General features: G+C 35.8%; 1 protein-coding gene across 1 annotated transcript in view; it reads left to right on the forward strand.

Moving 5' to 3' along the window:
• The window catches only part of LOC107570397 (regulator of G-protein signaling 7-like), a 34,564-nt gene that overhangs the window by 23,621 nt on the left and 8,900 nt on the right, over window positions 1–2,043 (forward strand). The window contains exon 10 of the mRNA XM_016256624.1: window positions 63–161. Coding sequence (XP_016112110.1) covers window positions 63–161 — 99 coding nt within the window. The remainder of the gene's footprint in view (window positions 1–62; window positions 162–2,043) is intronic.

The following is a 2,043-nucleotide window of genomic DNA, read 5'->3' on the forward strand; positions in this document are numbered from 1 at the left end:
GTGTGTGTGTGTGTGTGTGTGTGTGAGAGTGTGTGTGTGTGTGTGTGTGTGTGTGTCCGCAGTCAGTGTACGGTCTACAGAACGACATCCGCAGTCCCAGTCCCACTCACACGGTCACACCGGAGGTCAAAGAGCCCACGGAGGACGAGCTACGCAACCAGGTGACTTAACGAGGACGCTCGTCACAGACACTGTGTTTGAGAAATACATGCACAGCTGCTGTGTTCTGTGTAGCGCACATGCATGCAGTATACGTGTAGCTGTTTTAAATGAATGTAAAATATTAACAACAATAAAATGGCATAAGAATACAGTTTTCAACAAAAAACTAATAATAGAATAAGATCAAAAATCTAAAGAAGACAGACAATGAAAAAATATATAGTAATACATAATAATGAAAAAAGAAGGAAATCAAATCATTTTAATGCTTTTAATGACATTCTCAAAAAAATCAGAACAAAACAAAAGAAGACATACAATAAATAAATAAACAATAATACACGATGTATAAAAATAAAGTAATAAAAAAGCTAAATAATTGATTTAGTAAATTATTTATTAAAGAAATAAAATCATTTTATAGTATATTACTATGTAAACTTGTACAGAAAATGTAAACTTGTACAGAAAATTATATGTTACAGGCATGGAGATAAAAAAATTGCTTAATAATGCTTTTTTTAAATTAATATCTTCTGACACGGCTTCCTCAAATAATCAAGACAAGACATAAAATAAGATACAATTAATGAAAAAACAATTACAAATAATACATAAAAAACTAAATAATTGCTATAGTAAATTATATATCATAAGGCAATAAAATCATTTTAATAATATTTTTATATTTAATCATGTCTGACTTTTTTATAGGGCTCTTTTATAAGGGCTTCTGGGAAGTATATTAAATTAAATAATATATAAACAGAGGACAGATTTAATGAATCTACAATTATGAATATTTAATTTTTATATTGTATTGTTTTTTTTAATACAAAACAGTATTCTTTGGTCGATATTTTCTAAGGTTGAAGTAATTTTTTTATAAGCCAATCCTGTCATGTTCTCCAGAACGCACATGAGAAACTGCACGGAAATATGTTTTGTGTGCATGTAAGTACAACTGCTTCAGTAGGGAATAATGTTTTATATGTAAGGGTTTGCTAAAAGACAGATCGAGAGCGTCTTCCTCTTCCTGTCTGGAGAAAGCAGAGCGATACGACGAGTGACGTATTTATGAGAACACGTTTAGAGTTTTAATACTGACTCAAATTATCCTGTCTTCACGTTAAATCTTTATGACACAGTTTTTATAAGCAGCTCAGGGCTGTACAGTGTGTGCAATCACACACACATATTATATTATATATTAGTTCATGTTTCTCTTTTCCACACCAGTGTTCATTTTTGTCAACGGCATTTTTTTCACTGACAACAACGAGACGATAACGAACTGAAACTCTTTTTGAATGACAAAAACATTGACGTAAATCTATTGACATTTTCGTCAACTAATAAAAACGAGACGAAAATGTTAGGGTGGGACGATTTGGGAAGAGATTAATTCAGAACGAATCTGCTGCATAGTTCGGAGGTTAGATGGGTACATATGAACCGTCGGGACATAAGCTGAAATACACTTGCTGCACGTCGCATAAAACATTCAAAAATGTCAATATTGTGGGAGTAAGAGAAGAGCAGACATATGGATAAATCTGATGACGCAAGAGAGAACTCAATTCTGTCCGGTTTTCTGAGCGCAGACACTGAAGCACACACACAGAAAGCGCCTCTCACAGCGCGCGAGTACTCTCTCGCGTTCGTTTTCTGAGCGAAGACACTGAAGCACACACACAGAAAGCGCCTCTCACAGCGCACGAGTACTCTCTCGCGTTCGTTTTCTGAGCGAAGACACTGAAGCACACACACAGAAAGCGCCTCTCACAGCGCGCGAGTACTCTCTCGCGTTCGTTTTCTGAGCGCAGACACTGAAGCACACACACAGAAAGCGCCTCTCACAGCGCGCGAGTACTCTCTCGC

The sequence above is a fragment of the Sinocyclocheilus grahami genome, unplaced genomic scaffold (assembly GCF_001515645.1).
Source record: "Sinocyclocheilus grahami isolate Dianchi unplaced genomic scaffold, SAMN03320097.WGS_v1.1 scaffold1453.1, whole genome shotgun sequence".
NCBI lineage: Eukaryota > Metazoa > Chordata > Actinopteri > Cypriniformes > Cyprinidae > Sinocyclocheilus > Sinocyclocheilus grahami.